Raw genomic sequence first — 19,176 nt, 5'->3', positions numbered from 1 at the left:
CTTCTATACCATGACCTGGCCGCACTAGAACCACAGTGATGGCCTGGAATTTCTCCAAATTCCTCTTCCAATACCTTCGTCTTTCTACTTGACCTTTTAAGTGCCCAAATTCCGGAGTATGAGAATGGAGAGGTTCTTGCGAGACTGGAGGAAAGATGCTCTCGACAAGCATCAATACGAGTCTGCCATATTTATTGGCGACAAACTCCTTGCATTGACCAGTACATATACCACAAGCACGTCGCTGCCTCACCAACTGACTGACAAAGCCTATAGACAACGACACCGATGCTTTCTGGCTTGCGCAAGTACATTTTCAGACCGGGAACTATACAAGGGCTCAAAACTTCCTCTCTCGGGGCAATCTCATCACCAGCAACCCTTCATGTCAATACCTAGCAGCCCATTGCCACGTCAAGCAGGGTAAATTCGAGGATGCTTTGGCCATACTGGGCGAGAAGAATCCTACACATCTTATCAAGACGCCAGATAGCGCACGCCGGAAGTTGCAGCATGTTGACGGCAACGCGAGGTCTATGCTTTCTAAAGGTCACAAATACGCCTCACGGCTCCCCGATCGAATCGATCGAAGTGAAGACAGGGACAAGGAGGATATGACCAAAATACGCTTCGAAGCGGCGATGTGTTATCTTAGAGGAGTCTGCTATGCGAAGCAGAACGCCTTCGACCGAGCGAAGGAATGTTACAAGGATGCTGTCCGCATAGATGTTCAGTGTTTTGAAGCTTTCGATCAGTTGATGAAGAACTCACTGATGTCCCCAGACGAAGAATGGAAGTTTTTGGAATCACTGAACTTCGAGGCCGTTGTAGGAGATAGTGCTTCTGTGTCGCAAGAAGCTGCAGAGTTCACCAAGATGTTATACACGACAAGGCTGTCGAAATACGAGCATGCAGATGACTTCTCGGCTGCGACCGAAACTTTGTCCACGCACTATAATCTGTCTGCCAATCCGGATATCTTGCTCGCTAAGGCAGAGCTACTCTTTACACAATGTCGTTTCAAGGATGCGCTGGCTCTTACAGAGGTGATTCTCGAACGGGACCGCTATAACTTCAAGACTTACCCCGTACATCTGGCATGTTTGCACGAATTGAACGAAAAGAACACACTGTTTCTACTGTCTCACGATCTGGCAGATAACCACCCAGAAGAGCCATGCGCTTGGCTTGCGGTTGGAGTTTACTACCTTACAATTAATCGCATTGCAGAGGCGCGACGCTTCTTCTCGAAGGCGTCAATGATGGATCCTCATTTTGGGCCGGCTTGGATTGGATTTGCGCACACATTCGCAGCTGAGGGAGAACACGACCAGGCTATATCAGCCTACTCGACTGCTGCGAGATTGTTCCAGGGCACCCACCTTCCTCAACTGTATCTTGGAATGCAAAATCTCCAGCTTAATAACATGCCTCTCGCCCATGAATATCTCAACACTGCCTATAGTCTTTGTAAGACCGATCCACTTTTGCTGAATGAGATGGGTGTGGTATTCTATCACAAAGAACATCTAGCAGAGGCCGTTCAAATATTCACGCTGGCTTTAACGACAGCAGCAGACATAGACTCTGATCCTCGCGCATGGGTGGCGACTCGAGCGAACCTTGGACACGCATACCGGCGACTAGGCGAACTCAACGAAGCTCTCATTCAGTTTGAAGAGGTGCTACGACAAGGCGGGAAAGATGCAGGTGTTTTCTGTGCGAAAGGTCTTGTTCTCTTAGAGATGAACGAGCCCTGGGAAGCTGTCATCGCATTTCATGAAGCACTCGCGATTAGTCCACAGGATCCCATTGCGACAGAGCTTCTAAGTAAGGCTCTAGAAGCTAATGAGCAATCGTCCATCATGGGCGAATCTGAAGAGGAAGCATATGAGCAGCGACTAGGCCAGCGGAAACTTGATTTACAGAGGCGGAGGAAAGTGAAGGGTAAAGCCCCCCGCGATTCAACTAGCAGCATAGGCTTCCGAGACCGCCGCCAGTCACGGACGGACTTTGGGGATTCTACAAGCATGATGGGTGGGGAAAGTATGATGGGTGGGGAAAGTATGATGGTCGATACTGACGAGGAATAGAGTACTTGCTCTACCTTTGGATAGGATATAAGGCTATATCTAGGCATTGCGCGGCGTTGGTTATGGTTGATTCATGGAATAACAACGAGTATTCAGACTGCAAGTTTCTATCATATCAAGATGGTAGAATCCCGGATCCTTGATGCTAAAAAGCAGAGAGCCCATTTCATTTTCGAAAGGACTTCACGCTAATGTGATCTTCTGTAACTGAACGCCCATCCTTTTCAGGACATCTGCGGAGAGCTTCTGCCCTTCTATTTGTTTTCTCTCTTCGACGGGCAGCTTTTCTAACAGCATGGATACTCTAGGATCTTCCACTATCCTTCCTGTAATCATGTCTCTGTACGAAGGGTTCTGAAATGTGTTACCTGTCAGTACAGGCTCAATTGAGGAAGGAATGGGTCCGAAGAGGACCTCGCCGTACATTAAACCGTCAACGAAACACTCTCCGATCAATATCCAGAAGTGGTTCCTAGGTCTGACGACGAATGGTGTGGCCCCTCCGACAAGCACGGCTACTGAATCGCCTTGTTTAGTCTCCAGTGGCCCCAGACCCAAATTACCGGACGAATTCATAAACAAACATCGAGTGGACACAAGCGGTATACTTCCCAAGACAGGAATCGAGGTGTCGTTGAAGACCAACGGCTTGTTAAGGTTCTTCGACCAGGATCGTACGAAAGCTTCTGTGGTCTCCGTGAAGCTTGCGAAATGTGACAACGGTGGCTGAAAGCGCTCACCGAACTTGTTGCTGAAAAGCACACAACAAAGCGATACCAATAATTGTTCCACAGTGTACGAGCGACCCGACTCTGCGGCTTTTGATAACAGAAAACCAATCGATGGTAGACCTGAGAAGGTGACACTCGAATGACTGTCGTTCCTCACCACAGGCCAAACATGACATACCGTTTCTGCGAAAACACTATGTGTGCTCATACCATAGCATTCTTGGTCCGACGCATACCATGCCTCAGCTCGAGTCACTCCACCGGCCCAATTTGGACATTGTCCAATCCTACTTGAATGTACGCCATATCCATGTTGCCAATTTCGAGCCCAGCTAGGCAGCCCGGATCGGTGATATCTCGAATCACAATGAGACAGTATTCTAAAATCGCCGTATAGAGCTATCATACGCCGAGTAGCATCTATATACACCTCTTCCATAGTCTTTGTGTAGTCAGGATTGATGATCCTGCGCAGATCCGCACTTGCGAAGAAGTTGGCGTAGATGCGATCTCGTGGGTCATAACAATTAGCCGTCTGAGCGTCTTCCAAAGCCAAATCCATGGAATCATACTCGAGTCTGTTGCAGATGGCGATACTTTGCCAACATGGATCTTGTAAAGCTTCCGGAAAAAATTCACCTTGCTCTAGTGCGTGCTTGAACTTTACCCTCATGACGATCGTTGCTGCGCCATAGCAGTCCCAGGACAATGCATCATGGCCACAGACTAAAATTGACTGGGGACCGGATAGAAAGACTTCTTGTCTTATCCACAGCCGGTTGAAATACGGCCGAGTCAGTAAGTGGTGGATGGCGAGGAAGTCCCGCTCACAATGGGGGCCGGATGACTTATCATCTGTCCATGAGAGGTTTACTCTTGCCAAAGAGTCCTCTTCAGGAAGACAAGTGTGCCAGTCTACTTTGATCTGCTCTCCCATGTTTGCCATCAGGCTCATCGCATGTTTGCTGTCATTTTCCTCAGGACCAAGCCAGAGCACAACTTTCGCATCGCGATAAATATCAGCCATTATAGCTACCTGATAACCCTTCTCGACATCGTCCTTCTGATTGATACACAAAGCATCCACCCATAGCTTCCGTGGCTGTTTCATCTGTCTGAGGTGCTTCAATGCCGATTCAAGGTTTAGCGTAGCTTCAAAGGGTGCAGAATCCATGTTGGGTTCAGCTGAGTCTTGTGACTCGTCTGACAGCCTCAGAAAGATTGTCCTCGTCTCTGTGGACGACCCCCATACGTATGAAAGAGCTTCATAGTGGTTCTTATTCGTCAATGTCAGAGATACAGTATGTAGACTCAAGATGATTGGGTCAGAGAAGTCTCCAGGAAACAATGTGAGGAGCCTGATCTGCGTCTTCGGGTCTTGCAATGGGGAATATGTGTAGCCTGCCATGGTAGCAGTAGGTCCGCGATACCCATGCAATCGAAGTACTTCTACGGTGAGACGCAGAGTCGTATCTCGTCGTTCGATAGCACAATTTTAGGTAGAGCGGAGCGGAGTTGGAACTCTCCACCTTGGCTTGCTTATGTAAAATCACTTCGCGCCTTGGCATAGTATCAACGATGTTGTCTTTTGGAGTCTGACACTGGTGAGAAGTTCTTTGAAATCTTCAGCCACATAGTAGACTTACACGTGTCTTCTGAAGTATGCCCCGACATGTCTGTATCACAATCGCTAGCATGGGCTGTAATGTGCCTCAGGAGTCAGTACGATGTTTGGAGCTCATGAGCACGCATAGCACAAGAATATACAGACTAACCTACAATAGTGTCAAGCAGGACATTCGAACTTTCAAGACGACGGTTTCGAGTACATATCCCTGGAGCATCGTCTCGTACAATGCGGGTCGAATCTTTCCAGCGTAGGCATACGAAAGTAGCCTCACGTGATAACGTGTGAGCTACGTGTGAGCTCTTCCTTCCACTAGCTCTGAAGGTGCTACATTGTTCGTCTGCAATTTCTACCTTGTTCACTTTTAAATCTCTGTTTTTCTCCTTTCTCCATATCTTGCCATGCCACCGAAGACTTACTCTAAGCGTAAGAACGCAGCACCTAAACAGACAAACACTACCACTGTGACGAGAAATCGTCCTGTTGTTCAGACTCATACTGAAGCGCAGACGAGTGTTGAGCAAATTATCCGACAGGAGCAGAGCACCGAGACCGTACAGACTCTACTCCTTGGCTCAGTATGTTTGCTCCTTCAGTTACTATTCAGTTGCTGACTTATTTTCGCCTCTAGGTCAGCTGTCTTGCGTATCTACGCGGCTTCTTCACTGAAGACTGCTTTGATGACCGATTCGATGACCGCACAAGATACCTCTCCTATCGTGCCTTTGCTGACGGCTCTGTACCTGATCCGACAGTACTGGCAAAAAGCAGAGGCTCCAGGGGAACTTCCATGAAAGTCTTACAGCGAGGACGAAATCAGGGTGCGAATAAGCTTCTAGAGTGGCTCGTAGGTCTTCATGTTCCACATATACAAAGCTTTAATTCACATTACTACCAGGAGCATGGCGTGTTTGATGCACTGAGACTTGGTGTCCTCAAAGGCATGCAATTGAACGTGTTCGAAAACCAAGATGATCCGTCCAAGGCCCTCGAGACTTACACCTTCACGGTTCAATACATCGAGTCTGCCTCCGAAGGAGTGATCGTCGCGGGCCTAGAGATTCAAGGACCTCGTGGTCAGCCTGTCACAGTGAAGAGTGCCAGGACTGGCTTACAACAGCTCATTCGCCAGCTTGTCGCACTTTGTGGCACCCTACCGAACCTTCCAAGCCAACGCTTCTTGACAATGCACTTATTCTACAATGAGCAGTGCGATCCAGAGTATGAGCCGCCGGGCTTTGTTCCGTCACCGAAAGACACTGTGAGCTTCCCTGAGAGCGAGCAATGGAAATTACAAGTTTCAAACTGTGGGTCTCTGGATGTGGGCTTTTACTCGTGAGTCATTTAGACACAATCTTAGGACGGACATTATTGATACTCTGTGCTTCCAGGCTTAACCTCAAAGTAAAGCACCTCATCCGAGTCTCGGATCCTGAAAATGAAGACCGGAATTCGACGGAGGACAAGATCCCGACTGGTCTAGCATATACTTACGAGGTTTCTCGTGCGGACGCGCTGACTGAACCGACTGTTTTCGTCGACAGTCTATACCAATCCACAGAGGAGGCGAATCAGCGGATCGTCCCGGAGTCTGCTGTTGTCACCTCCGACACTCTAGTGAATCCAGAAGGACCACACCAAGTCGAGGTTGCTCCTGATTCTTTTCCAAATCTAGGCAGAGCACAAGATCATATCCCAGAAGAGGACACGCAAAGTGCCACTCAAGGTGTTCTAGAGGCCAAGAGATACTTCAATCGCATCGTAGGTCTATCACTAAAGACTCTCTGCTCGTCCACTGACGATATATTGAACAGCTTAATCCTGTGGATCAGTCCCAAGGTACTAATAAAACACAGCCAATCGATATACCTCTTCCAAACACGCCCAGGAAGATTCATACAGCTCCAATAGCGAAAGCAGTTGAGTATGAGCTATCACAAGGCGTAGTGGACTTTCTAAGGCAGCGACAGAAGCCACAGCCTGATCGATTGGCTCATCAGAACAGCGCTTCATCTCCCCTGGTAGACTTGAGTGAGGATGTTGCTCGCTGCGAATGCGGTCTGGACAAGGAACAAGGGGAGATGGTCAGTGAAAAGAAATCCGAATTACCATATCGCTGACAATCGCAGGTACACTGCGAATTCTGCAACACATGGCAGCACATATCTTGCTACGGCCACCGCGACGTCGCCACATTACCAAAGATCCACGTCTGCTACCAATGCCTACTTCAAGACCGGGATGGACCACTACTACAAGATCTCAAAAACACAACGTTACTCCGACGCGCTCTCGCTCTAGTCGAAGAATTCGGCTACCAGAACGACAAAAGCTTCTCCGAGCTCCTTAGTAAGTCCCACGCCGAGCGCAAGTGATTTTGTGTTAGATTCCACGCTGACAACCAACGCCAGACTGTGACCTACAAACCACCGGCCATGTCACGAAACACCTACGCAGAGAGGGCTATTTCATCGACACCCCAGGCAGCCACTCTCGCGGCTTCGCAGCAACAGGCAAACCCAAGATGATGATTGTGGATCGAGAACCCGCCCGGTCGCGGATGCTTAAGCAGTACTTCGACCCGCTCGCCAAAATCGCACACTATGTAAGTTCACACATTTTCGTTACTACCTTCACGAGATAAGCCGGTCACTGATGCTGCCCCCAGTACGACCTCCTGCCGCCACACAACAACAACGCAGAAATACCAACAATCACAGATACCACCCAGCTCCCTCCACCCCCAAACACAGCGGCCCAAGCCTCGTTTCTCACAACACAGCTCCCCGTGGACCAGAAAGCCGCGCAACAGGCGCTGTTCGAGCCATCAATCCCTCCTCATCTTCATCCTCCCGAGACCCAAGATACCGAGACCACCTCACAGGAGGTACCAGTAGCGCCAATATCGACAACAGCAGAAGCAGGAGCAGAAGCCTCGGCCCAGGCACATATCGCCATGCATCCGCCACCACCACCACCAGCTTCAATGATGAAGCAGCCCTTGCCAGTGCGACAACTCGCAGGGCGCGGATCGCTGCGAAGCTCACAGACGCCTCATCCCGTCGAGGTTGCCCAGACACCGACGCGGAAGCGCAGTGCGCGGATCGCCGAGCTGCCGTTCAAGACGCCCATGCGCAAGCGACTCAAGAGCTCGACGACGGAGAAGCTGATCGATGTCGGCAGCATCTCGCCCATGTCGGCCATGTCTGCCGTGTCGGTCGCAGAGACGCAGGATGAGCTATGAAGCAGACAGAGAAGGGAGTTGGGATGAGGATACGTATGAGGATGTTGTAATGAATGTAAGGCCATACATCTCATCATATCTGCAAACGAGAACGATAAGATGTTCAAAAGGATGATTGAAATGTGGTGTCGATCAGTATAATTTAGCTTAGCAGCACGTAGTATGACAGCAAAGGACGCCCGTGTTTGTTGAAATGTATGGGGAAAAAAAAACTCTATTTCATACATACAACCGGTCACGACCCGATCACGACTTTTGACAAACCTGCCTATTCACATCAAAACGTGCATTACCAGCCATCAGACTCATACAATAGAATACAATATACACACACCGTTCAAGCAAAAGAGGCGAAAGTAGCACCATTTCTATGCTTTTCTTCTTCTCAAGATAAACCCCATACACAGTGCCTCCCGCTCGATTAAAGCAGAAGTACTAGAAAGGAAAGCAAGCTATAGAAGCACACGAAAAGCCGCCCAGCCCACACTTCATGCAAAGCGGGGTGGTGAATGAGTTCCACGCCGAACCATGCGAGAAGCAGCAGGCGCCGATACAGACAAAGCGAGAGAGAGCAGAGTTGTAATCTCGCGGAAAAAAAGAAAGGAAACCCTAGAAAACGCCTTATGGAGAACCACTCTCGATCGTGAGAATCTTGGCAGGTTTGATACGCCTGGCTGGCGCCGGCCATTACATGTGATGGCGCTGCATGCTGGTAATATATGATGACATAGAAGCGAAAGAATGGAGCAGCGGTTGATCGGGTCAGGGCATATAATAGCCGTGTTCAACTATAAGAAGAGAGAAGCGCATTAGTCATAAAGCAGCGATCGGGGTTGGAAGGAGATCAGGGGATAGGGTTGGATTTGCTCAGTCCCCACCAGTGGCTAGGAACTCGTCTACATCGTTGGTCCGCTCCACGGTGTCCATCTCGCTGCCGAATTGCAACGTGGTGGAATCGGCGATCTGAGTGTGAGTGTCGTCGTTGAAGATATTCTCGAGGCCACCGGAGCCAGAGCTGCCGAACGGAACGTTTGGGCTGTCAAACATAGTGGCAGACTCGCCTTGGAGAGTCCTGGAGGCAGAGAAAGGACCGGGAGATGTCACGTTAAAAGTCGAGGCTGAGGTGAAGATAGGGGAATTGTGAAAGGATGACGCCGCGGGGTTGTGGCTATTTTCAAAATAGCTGGTTGTGTTGGCTTCCATTGACGGTGGCATGCCGGGAGGCGTCGTCGATGGTTCTGCGGGTTCCATATGTTGTCGAAAACCTGAGCTATCACTATGCTTTCGCTTGAGCTGTGAACCCTTGGGGCGGACGTGTGCTGGCAATTCTTCAAGACTGTTGACTCCATATTCGGCCATGAGCTTCTGCTGCTTTGTTGGTCGTGGTTTGCGAGTAGACAGAGACACTTCGATCATGGGTGGTGGCCTGTCTGCAACCGGACAGAACTTGTGAAGCTCTTGGCGGAAGTAATTTGTCTCACTAGCAAGTAATATGTCGGCGCCTTCGAGCTTCCTGAGGTAAAACCTCAAAATTGTACCTTCATCCCAGGTAAACGCCGTAGGATTGGTATACCTCTGCACGTAATTTCGGAAGTTCTGGCCGTGCTGTATGATTGCTTCCAAGGTTTCTTCCTCGTCAGGCTGGAACGGAAGATTCTCTATGTCGTCTTGCCATTGCTGGAGATCCTCCAGCTTAGGCCGCGCAGCATCACGTGGAATCTTCACACGGTGGTCGCAGATGGGACAAGTATACTTGTCGTCTTCTTTGACCTTACCTCGTGCAATCTTGAGGCACTTGCCATGATACCTTGCATATGTTAGCTGAATCCACGATCGTCTGGGAGTGATCAGACTCACCATTCATGACATAATTCACACTCGATCATCATTCCGGCTTCCGACTTCCGACAGATGCAGAACACATCTCGAATATCTCTTTCTTCGTCTCGATCGTCAACAGGGGTTTGCTCTCGGGAAGCAGGCTCAACGGGGCCGCGAGGCTGGTCTTCGATGTCGAAGCAAGCTCGGTTTTTCTCCTCAACAAGTTTCATGTGGGAATGCAAGATGTGCAAAGGCGCGTTAGCTTTACCGAAAAGCTTTTTGCCACGTCGCATCCAGTCCTCGTGGCGCTTCTGCTCCTTCTCCAAATCAAGTGTCCCGGGAGGTTTGCTGTTCAATTCACTCAGAGCACTCATGACCTCGCAAACCTCTTTATATGTAGGACGATCTGCGACGTCGGAACTCCTTGTTTTTTCGTATAGCGTAATGATCTGCTCCTGTGCTTCGCGCTGTTTCTTGAGTATTGCATCGATTTTGTTGAACGTCTCGGGGATGACTGGTATATTCCTTGCTTGCTTGGCAAGGGCGTCTAGTTGTTGGTAGTGAACAGTTTCGACTTCGATGAGCTCTAGAGCTTTTGCGTTCCACATTTCTCCTTGACGTTTTTGCTCTTCGTAAAAGCTGTAGTGCTCGTTGGTCTCAGGTATTCCAAGTTCGCGACCTGCTACCAGAAAATCGACGACTTGCTGCATAGTCAAGGGCATTTCATGCTTCTCTCGTGCTTCTTTATCCCATTTGAACTGTTGTACAAGATTATCCAGCATTTCGACCTCAGGGATATCGACGTTGAAGCCTCTTCCCAACTCTACGAGCTCTTCTAATTCATCGAGTGAGTGTGCACCGCTGTGGCTCATCTGCTGAGTCAGCGCAATCTTTGCCTTAACTTGGAACTCAGCGATACTTTCTGCCCGCTCTTTGAGGGTTGTGATTTCAGGACACTCGAATGAGAGTTCTTCTGCTTGCTCCAGAAGCCGGGTAATGTTTTTGATATTTCGATAGTCGCGCTCGCGTTCTCGTTCTTCTTCGGCAGCTTTGGAGGAGTTGCCTTTACGCCAGACGCGGTCGTTCTTGCGGCGGTTTTGCTGTCGCCGGGTAATATATCCCATGGCTTCTTCGACCCATTCGTTATATCGATCGACAGATCTGCGTAAGTCAGAAAGCCGCGGTTCAAGGTCCCATTGGATCTTCTCGCCTTCTGCAAGTAGCGATTTCAGACCCTTCAATGAGGGTTTCGGTTCATCTTCGACAAACTTGTCGAGTTTCTCGGCCCATGCTTCTGGCAAATGAGCCTTCTCTGTGACCTTATCCACGACGGACTGTAGCGATTCGTTTGTTGAGCGGTGGATGATCGCATGTTGAATACCAAGGAAGCGTTCCTCCTCTTTCATGTCGCAACATTCATATGCTCCCGCGTGTATGAGACAGACGTAGGTAGGCTTGTAGTCCGGGTCTTTCTTGTCCTTATTAAGACTCTCGCTTCTTAGACAGTGCATGCGGGATAGATATGTATACGTGTGGCAATACGCGCAAGAAGGGCTCTCCCCATCGAAGACCTCGTCCTCCCTAAGCTCGACAGGTACTCGGCAGGGTTCGCTTTCGACGCTGCTGGTGACTCCAGTACCATTGAGGTGAACCACTCTTTGGTTCCACTTCTCGTGGTGTTTGGTGGTGAAATCGTGGCGAATCTTGAGCTCACGGTCCAGTAATCTTTGCAGAGCAGGTGCCAGCCACTTGGCTGTTTTGATCGTGATATCCTTTTGGGATGCGGCATTCATGAGAAGCTCGTCATGGGAGAAACATGCATCTCTGCGAAAGTCTTGAAGTCGTAGAGCACCAGCCTCGCCATAAGGCTCCCAATCAGAGGGAGCAAAATTGACAGCTTCGTTCATATTAAACCCGTGATTGAACCCAGAGTGATATGCTTGAGGGAAAGTGATTACGAGCTGTCCAGCTCGTTGGTCGAGTGCATAAACTCTTACACCTGCTTTGCGGAGATGGTCCGGCGTCAGAAGGGTGACCAACTGGAAAAGTAAATCTGGTTGACTTTCGAAAAGTTCCGGCACAGCTGCTTTCATTGCCTCCTCGAACTTTTCAGCGTCATCAGCGGGAATGCCATACCAAGTCTTCGTTGCACCGAAGTGCTGGTAATTGGCAGAATATGTGTAGTGATCTTCGGCATGCCAACAGAATGTGGAGAAGACCATGCCAACGTACAACCAAGGCTGTGTCATGCCTGAGATATTACTTTTGATATACCTGAAGAGCGAATCCGGCACAAACGGTAGTCGATTCAAGTTCCAAGGATCTCTTGCATACTTGTCTCGCGGATGTTTTTCAACAGTTGGAAAACCGCTTCCGTGTGTTGCGGACCCAATATCGGCACCGTATTCCACCTCGATCTGCTCCTGGACATCATCTACAAGTCTCCAGAACTCCCGTTCAACTTCATCCTCTGACACCTGCCGCCTCTGGTTAAGTATAGGGTCGAAATGCTGCTTCGAGGCGAAGTGATTGTCCTTGAAGTTTCTGGCTTTTTCCTGAAATTGCTTCAGTGAATATATGCCACCGTCTTCGAAACCGAATTCGCCTGTTCCCACAAGGCATTTTGCGCAAAACCAAGACTCAGTCGTAGGCACAGCAGATAGGGGAGGATCCAGACACTTGATGTGATAGCCACCCTCGCAGTCATCACAGAGAACCATATCTCCAGCTACCTCGTTAATATCGCATATCTCGCAGTTCTGCAGCACAATTAGCATCTGTTTTACAGAGTGTTGATGTTGGAGTGATACGAATCCAAGGGGTCCTACATCGCCTGGCCTGTGTTTTGATCGATCACGCGGATTGAAAAACCGTGGCGTTTGCGTACGAGGCTGCGTCATGTGAGAGCCAGTTATGGTAGGGGCAGCTTCTAATAATGTACAAGTTAGCGGTGCCAAGCCGGAGAGGTGCAGCTGCAATTGTGATACCAAGAACATAAGGTGCTCCATTGCATGGGTGAAATCAGGGTAGCGGGTAGCAGGAATTCTAAGGAGCGCACAGCTCCTTATTATTACCAGCTTACCTTTTTTTATACGCTTGCTCCGCCGATCTGCGCTGTCGGGATCAAGGGTGTCGTCTTCCATAGAGGAAAATGGCCGTTTCGAGTTACCGTGCCCGTTCGAAAGGGGGGTCGATGTACCAAATACTGATGGTCGCATATCGGGAGTGTTCGCGGATGTCCTGGGGCTCTCGATACATCGCATCGGCGTAGATTGCTCGCTATCGCGAATAGGACCGTTTGCTGGAGAATTGATCGCCGAGAAAGAGCTTGTGGCATTCACAGGAGCGACATGAGCGTTCACTGCCGTGAATCCCCCAGCGTTGACTGCGGTGAAACCTGACGAAAGGCGTGGTTCCGGAGCGCTCGTTGGAACATGTGCATTCTGTAGGGATGTCTGTAGTGCCGATGAAGCCTTCATCGCTGGCGAGTCGTCCTGAAACCCAGGCGTAGGAGTTGCATGTTGTGACATCTTTTTCATGGGCGATGGTGAAGGTGTGTATGGACCACCATTCTCGAATTCCATCTGTCTCTGGACACCAGGCTTCGAATGCTTCAGCCATTCTTCATAAGGGAGCAGCCATTTGCTGTATGAGTTTTTCAGTGAGGTTGACAAGGATGACATGATCTTGCCACTGTAGCCTAGGTCGCGACCAATCTCGGCCCATTTCTTGCCCTTACAGACCTTTTCGAAGCCGCCACGACATTCGACGGCCTTTTTAAGCTTGTACAGGTCAAGCGGACGCTTGTCTACACTAGGGAAGCGGTTCAAGTTTGTCCCGTGATTTCGGTGGAATTTTTGAAGTTGGTCCAGATAGTTACCGTTCGCACGTGTTCCTGCAAACTCATTAGCAAATTCAACGCAACATTGAAAGACAGTTAAACCCACCACCCTCAACAGAGTTTAGTGCTTGTCGGCGAGTTTTGAAGTGGAATTTCTGTTTCTTTGTCAGAATTTCGTACTGAAAACCGGTGGTTATGACTAGGTGAAGTGGCCAAAAATGCCGCGCAAGACTACGAGGTAAGATGTGTGCTGAGTGGAATATATCATGACGTACCTCAGTATCAATCGCCAGATCTGGGAGCCAAGTGTCCGGAGGGATGACTTTCATGATGCCATACTTTGACGCCTCTGGGGCTACGCTCATAACGTATGCCAGTGGATCCTCCCATTCTTTCTCCGTAGGGTAATACGTCGGCGCCTCTTCCAGTCCAAAGGGCCGCGACGTTTTGCGTATGTTCGGAACAGCTGAGGGTTCTCCACGTCGCTCCACGGTAGACAGGTCCAACGCAGCAGATTTGCGCGCACTGAAAGGTATGACATGTCCGTTCGTTTGTGGGCCATGATTTGTGGGTGTTGCGCTCGCTGCCATCCTAATCTTCTGTGCTTGTTGTGCTTGCTGTGCTTGTGCAGCAGCAACGGACCCGCTGTTCGCAGGGCTCACTCGAAAGGTGGCCGTTGCGCTATGGGCGAGCGCATTGCCTCCCTGGACAGCCGGAGGGACAACCATCCGTCCTCGATATTCCTCCTCAACCCTCTGTATGGTGTACGCTTCGTCAGATCGGCCGACAGGTCGTTATGAGCTTCTGTCGAGCTTAGGCGAGTACGAACTGTACGGAAAAGGAAGTCGAACGGATTATCTTAGGCAGATTACCGGGGGGCATATGGCAATGCAGGCTAATTGCTGGTGGAGGCAATAAGACGTGATATTGGGTGCCGGCAGCAGCAATTAAGGAGTATTCGGAGAGCGAAAAGGGCGGTGATGTCGTCGGAGAGAGGTTTGTCGCATGTCAGCGGCAGCGGAGGCGGGTTGGAAGGGATATGAGGTTATGAGGAGGATGGGATGGGACGTAGAAGAAGCCGTGCAAGTGCAAAGGGCAAGTACGAGCGACAGGTCTACACTAGCGATCTCTAGGCCCAATCAGACAACGTTGACCTGATAGACCACCAAAGTCGCTCGTCCTCGTTTCTGTGCGGCCAAGATCATCACCTCATACTGTGCTTATATGGCTGTCACTGTCTATTCTCTATATCTTGCACGCGCAAATATTGGGAGCACTGATGGAGAAGTACTTCACCTCGTCCATATTACTTCTACCTACAAAATAATACAACGCCAAATGTCCGACATTCCATTGTCTTTCTAAGTTCTTGGGGCGGCGGCGGCGTGGGTCAGGCTGCGCTCAGGCCGTTCTTCCGTCCATGATTCCATGTGTCGGACTAGGGTGGTCAATGCATCAGCGCTAGTAGCCTTGTGCATCAAGTGTATTATTTACCACACTTCATTGCTCGAACTATATAGGTGTCACGGCAGCAACACCCAACATGATGGACAAACCGATACCTGCATTCTACTGCTGCTACCTGCTGCGCTCCACCGTCCAGCCAAAAGCCAGTCTGTACATTGGCTCCACGCCAAACCCGGTCCGTCGCATTAAACAGCACAATGGCATCACCAAGGGGGGAGCGTGGCGCACAGCGTCGGAGAACGGTAATGGCACAAAGAGACCATGGGAGATGTGCTTGCTCGTCACTGGATTCCCTTCCAAAATTGCAGCGCTGCAATTCGAGTGAGTAATAGACACATACTGCTCTGACTGCCCCGTCACGTGCGGTCGAACGTCTACGTCCTGCATGGTCGCTGAGAACTACTTAGATGGGCATGGCAGCATGCACACAAGACACGTCACATTGCTGCAGAAGTAAAGAGTCCGTCAAAACAGAGACGACCTGCGGTGACTCTTCCAAAAGGCTTGAAACACTTGAATCTCCTACTGCGCGCGCAGAGTTTCTCACGATGGCCACTAACACTTGAGTTCTTCGATGAGGGAGTGCATGGTCGATGGAGGGTTTTTGATAAGCAGATTGAGAAGACACTCGGCAAGCCACTAGATACCAGGATTGTGGTGCATTCGATCGCCGGTCAACCAAGTCTCCCACCAAAGTTGCAAGGACAATTACCGGAATCAGCAAGAGGACTGTACGCGTTAAATGTTGCATATGAAGATGTGAAGGCTCACTATGAGAAGAGTCTCGACTTGCTCAATCGCGATAGACCCCCTCATTGCGAAGTGTGTCGAACACGCATCAATCCAAAAGAATCTATGGTCCTAGTCTGCCCTCAAGGAAAATGCGAGTCAGTTTCGCATCTTGTATGTCTTTCAAAACGCTTTCTAGCAGAGAACCCAGAGACCAATGCACTCATACCAAAGTCTGGCAAGTGCCCTTTGTGCCAAACCAAGCTGGAGTGGAGAACTCTGGTCCAGGAATTGACACTACGCGAGAGAGGCGAGAAGGAAATCATTCAACTCCTCAAGAAAAAGCGCAAGCGTGTCGTCGAGGAGATGGAGGCCGACGACGTGTTAGACGAGGGTTTGGACGGAGAGCTTGATTCCGGAAACGAAGAAGCTGTCGAGGCGCCCGAACCATTCGTCGCAGGCTCTATGCTAGGAGACAGTTACGTCCTCATTTCATCGGACGATGACAGCGAGGGCGATCCAAGCCCTTTGAAGCCAGCAGCACTCAAACGACACAACCTGGGCCACCTATCACACCCTCCGTGAGGTCATCACGGCTGTACAAACCGCAGAGGCAACCCCGTCAAGTCTATACCCTCACAAACCCTGTCAACCGCCTCCCTCACCAGCCTATGCACTTCCTCCAACTCCCCTCCCGCGTCAATCCGTACAAAGTCGGCCTTCTCCTGGCCCTCCCTCAACACTCCAAACAACTCCCTAACCCGGTCCTGCATCTCAGTACTCTCATACCTCTCGCTGCCAAAATCGCCTCGCTTCGCAGCATCCTCGGGCGAAATGTCCAGGAAGATACAGATGTCAGGGCGCGGTAGTCCGACTTCGGGATGGCGTGCCCAGAGGAGCGATAAGGCTGGGTTGCGTTTTGCAGCGGAGTAGACGATGCCAGAGTAGTAGTAGCGGTCGACGATGACAGTCTTTCCAGCGGCTATGTCTTTTTGTATAGATGCGCTGTTAGGATGTTAGCCGTTTTCGGCGAGCCCGAGAGAAGGTTCGAATGTGGGAACATACGCTGCCTCCCATCGATTCGCACTGAACAATAGATGAATCACATGATCTTCCTGTTCGCTGTCTCCGGTCAAATAATTATTTATCATCTGACCAATCGGTGTCGTCCTGTCTACATATTATTAGCCTAATGCTATCCCTTGAAGATCATGATCCCGGTGTGTTTCGGACAAGATGGACGAACCTGGAAACCGCATCTGTTTCACATCCTTCCCCTGTGCACGCATAGCCTCGACGAGTTTGGAGCATTGCGTTGATTTTCCAGCTTTGTCGAGACCTTCGAAAACGATTAGCTTGCCACGCATCTTGAAGTTGAGGTGGTTGATGGGAGAGAGTGGAGTAGTTTATGCGCGCATCGTGCGTGGTCGATGATCCCGGCATCCAAATGCGGCTGCGGGCTTGGCGTTTATGGACGTCGGATGCTCGTGGAACGCGGGCATGCATCTCAATTGCAGTACTTATGCATTGGTACCAGTGGATTGAAGGCTCGTTTCATGTTGGCTCATTTTCATTCATTCATACATAAATATCCAAAGCCCGCTAATCGGTGATAGACTGATATAACTAGATCCCAGACAAGACGTGTTTAAGCGTAGGCCAATGTGTTGTCATCTCTAAATGTGCCGTTGACGCCCAGCGACACCTGTCCACCGGCGACAGCAGGTCCAGTCACAGTGATCTCGCCAGAAACTTGATCGTCTGACGTTCTGTGGGTTGCAGTGTCTGTCATCTTGATCTCGACTGAGCTCACGGGTACACCAAAGTGCGAGTGCTTATTTTCTGATTCACCTATGCCACGACGGTAGTCATACACGTTGGTTTGAGATATGGCTCCGGCTACTTTCGCGGACGTGAGAGCGTATACAACGCGCGCTTTGGTGAAGATGCGGAGGTCGGAGAGATCATTGGAGGTCAGAGGTGGAGTATTGGCACCGATGCGCTCAGAGATGAAGATGAGGCGCAATTTACCAGGAGAGGCAGCAGCTGGATCCTTGTTGTCCACGGCAGCAGCCAGGGAACCGGCTGGCATGCGTCCAGCCGCCAAAGTGCGTGTCGCCATGTAGTGACCAAGCTTCTTCATTGCATCGGTAAGGGATGTTGTGGCTGACTTGTGGAGTTTGGCAGCACTTTCGGCAGATGCGACTAGGATTGTTGGGGCTACGCTACGAATGGCCATACCCAGGTCAACACCGGTTCCAGCTACAGAGGTAAGCGCAACATTTGTCCTGGTGAATAGAGCAGACAGAGTGAGGGCCAAGGGATAGCTGTGCGTCAGAGACTCGGCAGGAAGAAACATGTCGGACTTGGTGAATCGCTGTTGCGGGGGGAGTGCTGAACCGAGAGCGGCTACTGCTGCGACGATGTTCTAGATTGAAGTCAATCAATGCGCATTGTGCTTTGCTGCTAGAAAGCTGACCTTTTGGGTAAATTCAATGACTTCGCCGCCTTTGCCTTCAGTGTCTTGCCAAACGAAGACGACATTCCCAGGCTCAGTGGTGGAGTCGTTTGGCAATTCTGCACTGGCTTTGCCGTCTTTTACAAGCTCATGCAGAACGGACACATCGACCTTTCCGCCAATGCCCGCGGGGACCTCGCTCCAGCCAACATGCCTACTGGTCTTCTCAACACTCCAGATGACCTGCTTCAGCGAAATGGCTTGTCTGCTGATATCTTCTAGGGGGAATGATCCAGCAGCGGCGACGAGAGCATCGGCGCCTGTAGTATTCAGAAGACCCGCAAGATTCGGATGCGATTGGTTGTATGGCAGCAGAATAACTGTAAACCCATAGAAAGCTCCAGCTACTGAGAGTTAGCATCTGCGTGCAACCGTGTATTGACTCTGTACAAACCGAAGAGAACGAGAAGAAGCTCGACGGAGTTTGGCATATACACTGCAACCCTGTTTGCGCCATTGCTAGTCAAGTGCTTCCCGATTATGGCAATCTCCTTGGACAAGTCCGCGATGTTGTGATCATCAATGTCTTCTTTACCATAGACGGTCAAGATCTTGCCCGGCTGTCCGCTTTCGTCTTTGTCGATGGGCAGCTCGCCGGTAACTCTTTTCCATATGTCTCGCAGATCTCCATCTTTACCGGCAGCGTATATCGGGGCTCCGGGAGCGCGTACGTTGAGACCGGAGCGGAGAGGGTCTGGACAGTGTCAGCGCTGTTGTTTAAACGCATGGTACGTGGGGGTGTTTGAGATACACACATCCGTATGGTACTTCCGGAGACCTGTAGACGGCTGACTCGCCAGGCTGGCGGACATATGAAGCTTGCGACTGTCGAGCGAGGAGGAGGGGATGGGTATCGGGATCTTTGGATTCGGTGATGACCCAAACGACGAAGAGGACAATGACTGCGACAAGACCGGTGGAATAGCTGTTCCAACCGGCAAAGAGGTCAGCCAGGAGGTTGTCGATTTGTTCCACTATGCCAGCCATGATTGTAAGATGGTGTGAAGAGGAGGGTTGAGAGAGAGAGAGAGAGAGAGAGCCTGATTGAAGCTTGCCAGGCGCGGAGCATAAAAGATAGCCCGATGGTCCAACGTCACTCCACCTG

General features: G+C 50.3%; 7 protein-coding genes across 7 annotated transcripts; 3 read left to right on the top strand and 4 right to left on the bottom strand.

Annotated features, from left to right (window-relative positions):
• Nucleotides 1-118: 118 nt before the first annotated feature.
• EJ05DRAFT_503757 (TPR-like protein) lies at nucleotides 119-2,093 on the top strand (the record flags this gene model as incomplete). Its single annotated transcript, XM_033747470.1, has 2 exons — nucleotides 119-221; nucleotides 277-2,093. The coding sequence occupies 2 exons, from the start codon at nucleotides 119-121 to the stop codon at nucleotides 2,091-2,093; spliced, it is 1,920 nt and encodes a 639-aa protein (XP_033597264.1).
• Nucleotides 2,094-2,143: 50 nt separating this feature from the next.
• Nucleotides 2,144-4,313, bottom strand: EJ05DRAFT_479225 (HET-domain-containing protein). Its single transcript, XM_033744626.1, has one exon. The coding sequence runs from the start codon at nucleotides 4,230-4,232 to the stop codon at nucleotides 2,277-2,279; it is 1,956 nt and encodes a 651-aa protein (XP_033597263.1). The 5' UTR covers nucleotides 4,233-4,313; the 3' UTR covers nucleotides 2,144-2,276.
• Nucleotides 4,314-5,002: 689 nt separating this feature from the next.
• EJ05DRAFT_134144 (uncharacterized protein) lies at nucleotides 5,003-7,906 on the top strand. Its single transcript, XM_033739176.1, has 9 exons — nucleotides 5,003-5,029; nucleotides 5,083-5,298; nucleotides 5,350-5,786; nucleotides 5,843-6,212; nucleotides 6,266-6,370; nucleotides 6,422-6,535; nucleotides 6,581-6,800; nucleotides 6,863-7,056; nucleotides 7,120-7,906. Exons 2-9 carry the CDS (start codon nucleotides 5,242-5,244, stop codon nucleotides 7,693-7,695), a joined length of 2,073 nt encoding a protein of 690 aa, XP_033597262.1. The 5' UTR covers nucleotides 5,003-5,029; nucleotides 5,083-5,241; the 3' UTR covers nucleotides 7,696-7,906.
• A 656-nt stretch (nucleotides 7,907-8,562) lies between these two features.
• Nucleotides 8,563-13,947, bottom strand: EJ05DRAFT_443160 (PLU-1-domain-containing protein; the record flags this gene model as incomplete). The annotated part of the gene is made up of 6 exons (XM_033742071.1): nucleotides 8,563-9,502; nucleotides 9,553-12,275; nucleotides 12,345-12,445; nucleotides 12,599-13,411; nucleotides 13,464-13,512; nucleotides 13,633-13,947. The coding sequence occupies 6 exons, from the start codon at nucleotides 13,945-13,947 to the stop codon at nucleotides 8,563-8,565; spliced, it is 4,941 nt and encodes a 1,646-aa protein (XP_033597261.1).
• Nucleotides 13,948-14,900: 953 nt separating this feature from the next.
• EJ05DRAFT_513730 (uncharacterized protein) lies at nucleotides 14,901-16,207 on the top strand (the record flags this gene model as incomplete). The annotated part of the gene is made up of 2 exons (XM_033748460.1): nucleotides 14,901-15,145; nucleotides 15,232-16,207. 2 exons carry the CDS (start codon nucleotides 14,901-14,903, stop codon nucleotides 16,136-16,138), a joined length of 1,152 nt encoding a protein of 383 aa, XP_033597260.1. The 3' UTR covers nucleotides 16,139-16,207.
• Nucleotides 15,860-17,060, bottom strand: EJ05DRAFT_133941 (thymidylate kinase). The gene is made up of 3 exons (XM_033739174.1): nucleotides 16,800-17,060; nucleotides 16,619-16,727; nucleotides 15,860-16,558 (listed from the first exon to the last, which is right to left on the bottom strand). The coding sequence occupies exons 1-3, from the start codon at nucleotides 16,918-16,920 to the stop codon at nucleotides 16,144-16,146; spliced, it is 645 nt and encodes a 214-aa protein (XP_033597259.1). The 5' UTR covers nucleotides 16,921-17,060; the 3' UTR covers nucleotides 15,860-16,143.
• Nucleotides 17,061-17,201: 141 nt separating this feature from the next.
• EJ05DRAFT_443142 (uncharacterized protein) lies at nucleotides 17,202-19,058 on the bottom strand (the record flags this gene model as incomplete). Its single annotated transcript, XM_033742070.1, has 4 exons — nucleotides 17,202-17,981; nucleotides 18,033-18,415; nucleotides 18,466-18,765; nucleotides 18,827-19,058. 4 exons carry the CDS (start codon nucleotides 19,056-19,058, stop codon nucleotides 17,202-17,204), a joined length of 1,695 nt encoding a protein of 564 aa, XP_033597258.1.
• Nucleotides 19,059-19,176: the final 118 nt, after the last annotated feature.

The sequence above is a fragment of the Pseudovirgaria hyperparasitica genome (genome assembly GCF_010093815.1).
Source record: "Pseudovirgaria hyperparasitica strain CBS 121739 unplaced genomic scaffold EJ05scaffold_15, whole genome shotgun sequence".
In the NCBI taxonomy this organism is placed as follows: domain Eukaryota; kingdom Fungi; phylum Ascomycota; class Dothideomycetes; order Acrospermales; family Acrospermaceae; genus Pseudovirgaria; species Pseudovirgaria hyperparasitica.
The sequence above is the reverse complement of the archived record's forward strand: the minus strand, read 5'-3'. Positions and strand labels throughout refer to the sequence as shown.

Coding starts and splice junctions, on each gene's coding strand:
- EJ05DRAFT_134144 (XM_033739176.1), top strand. CDS start 5,242: ATGAAAGTCTTACAGCGAGGACGAAATCAGGGTGCGAATAAGCTTCTA. Junction 6,371..6,421: donor CAGCTCCAATAGCGAAAGCA/GTTGAGTATGAG, acceptor AGGCAGCGACAG/AAGCCACAGCCTGATCGATT. Junction 6,536..6,580: donor ACAAGGAACAAGGGGAGATG/GTCAGTGAAAAG, acceptor TGACAATCGCAG/GTACACTGCGAATTCTGCAA.
- EJ05DRAFT_133941 (XM_033739174.1), bottom strand. CDS start 16,920: ATGCGTGGCAAGCTAATCGTTTTCGAAGGTCTCGACAAAGCTGGAAAA. Junction 16,728..16,799: donor GAAACAGATGCGGTTTCCAG/GTTCGTCCATCT, acceptor AATAATATGTAG/ACAGGACGACACCGATTGGT. Junction 16,559..16,618: donor GCGAATCGATGGGAGGCAGC/GTATGTTCCCAC, acceptor ACATCCTAACAG/CGCATCTATACAAAAAGACA.
- EJ05DRAFT_479225 (XM_033744626.1), bottom strand. CDS start 4,232: ATGGCAGGCTACACATATTCCCCATTGCAAGACCCGAAGACGCAGATC.